This window comes from Penaeus chinensis, chromosome 33 (genome assembly GCF_019202785.1).
Source record: "Penaeus chinensis breed Huanghai No. 1 chromosome 33, ASM1920278v2, whole genome shotgun sequence".
Classification (NCBI taxonomy): Eukaryota; Metazoa; Arthropoda; class Malacostraca; order Decapoda; family Penaeidae; genus Penaeus; species Penaeus chinensis.
The window spans coordinates 18,430,761-18,432,940 of NC_061851.1; the positions used below are offsets into that span (position 1 = coordinate 18,430,761).

The 2,180-nt window shown below is 42.2% G+C and overlaps 1 protein-coding gene across 1 annotated transcript in view; it reads right to left on the reverse strand.

The window, feature by feature from the left end:
• Positions 1–205: 205 nt before the first annotated feature.
• The window catches only part of LOC125043237, an 84,910-nt gene continuing 82,935 nt past the window's right edge, over positions 206–2,180 (reverse strand). The window contains exon 5 of the mRNA XM_047639247.1: positions 206–1,023. Within this exon, the coding sequence (XP_047495203.1) occupies positions 816–1,023 (208 nt within the window). The 3' untranslated portion in view covers positions 206–815. The remainder of the gene's footprint in view (positions 1,024–2,180) is intronic.

Consider the following 2,180-nt stretch of genomic DNA (forward strand, 5'->3'; position numbering starts at 1 on the left):
CACGTCTGGTAGCGACACTGAAGAGTTCCCTTTTTATTTTTGTCAGAGCTGATTTCCAATGAACCTACTTTAGCTTTCATCGGTGTTTTCATCACCCTCAAGCATCGTAGAGACACACCAAACTACATAAGACGACACTTTTTAACACGAGTAAAATTTGCCAACAACGGTATCACGTACTCAAAGGACAAATAAATATCATTGGAAAACTTGAGGGGGTAGCATCTCATACCCCCACCCAAAATGACACTCCTTTACTAATACTTTACCTTTACGTATCATACAGCTGCAGACAAAAAACACTGAGTATGTTAGATGGTTCGGGCAATTTTTACATTTTATAATTTATTCGCTCCTTTAATTATTATTTTTTTCCTGCTCTCTTCAACAGAATATTATTACAAATCTATTTACAAGTACAATAATGTTATACAATAAATGTTGTTAACCTTACACCGAAATACTTTTCTTGATAGAATCCTTCACACTATTAATGTATGTGAAAATATGCAGATACACATGCTTCCATAAAACAGATTTCCAGGTTGGACCATTGAAAATCAGATTATTGACAGCCAGATTCAGAATACCGGTGGGTCTGGAAAGCAGCCCAGCACAAAATGTATTTTATGAGATGTGACTTTTATTTGATAATATTACTGCACAATAACGGCTTCTTTTTTGGACGCTAAGCAAACGTGAAATTGAAAAGGCACACTATCCTTTATGTTTCAAGACCATTTGCACATACAGAATACTCATTACAATATATCTGATGAAGTGGAATTGTTACGAATCCTAATTAGCTTGTACGGTTACATCCGCAGTTTCCTTACAGCCTCTTGTTTGAGTTGGTCTCGAACGTAGAAGCCAATGAGGTCGGTGTCAGTGATTGGGTGGGTGTGCGTCAGACTCCATGGGTGAACGTGGGCATAATCAAGTGGACGAGGGTCCGTGTGCCTGTTCTTATCAATGGATCCAATGATGATCATTACAGGACCGTCGTATGAGTCAACGTATTTCCTAGGGTCAGTAAAATAATGTGTTATTCAAAGTATTGTAGAAAAATATCATCACCTACATTAATTAATAAGAATCCAATATAGGTTAAATAATCTCAAGTATTAGATAACTCGATTTTTTCACAGAACCGCATGTAATGGATTAAAATTACCTAATTAGATTTTTAGGGGTAACAATATCTCTAAATTATTAGTAATACACTCTTCCGTGTAGATACTATGGCAGAAAAACCCACAATGCAAAAACTAGATATATTGAAAATGAGACTATAGTTTCGAAATCCACCTGGATTCCATCTTCAGGTCTGAGGAAGAAAGGGAGAGTAGGGAGTATAAAAGAGAGAGAGGAGAGGCAACATGGTAACACTCCATTCAAGAACTGGGGGTCATAGATGCAGAGGGCGCGGAGATACAGCGAGGTGGCAACGCCTCTCTTTACATGGAGAGCATGATATGAGAAGTGTATGTACATACCACGGTCCTTTGACCGTTTCATCTCTTCTCATAGGAACTCCTTGCCTGATGTTTCTCTCCTTCGCGATGCTTTTATCCCGGCCCTTGAATCTTTCCTCCATCCTAACCTTCCATTCCCAGACATTACCACAAGGCCCTTCATAGCCTGTACAGGAAGGTTGTCACTATTTTGCCTTCCAACAAGGGCAACTCGGTGGTGGTCCTCGAACGTGCCTCTTACTTGCAGAGGGCCCGTGACCTTTTGGATAAAGCTTCTACCTATGTACCCCTGACCAGCGACCCCCGTGAATGCATTGCTGCTACTTTTCACCGTCGCCTGAAGGAGATAGTAGCCTGTTTTCCAGAGGCGAATCTCAAGGTCATCAATCCTTGACTTCCTCATTTCTATGGGATTTCTAAAACCCATAAGCCGGCCGTGCCTCTGCACCCCATTATCTCCTCCTGGGGATCTGTGACCCTCTTGTGGCCTGGCTGGCGAAGTCTCTCACTCCCCTTCTTGGCACCTTCAACCCTGCTCACTTCCGCCACTCTCAGGACTTCATCTCTCGACGCTGCGTTACCCAGGGCACGGCGTACATTCTATCTCGACTCCTCTCCTAAAGAGACTCCTCACCTACCCGTCCTCAGCCTGCCTTACACTGAGATCTCTCTTCGTCGCCCTATTCGCCTTCTCAACTGCAAGCT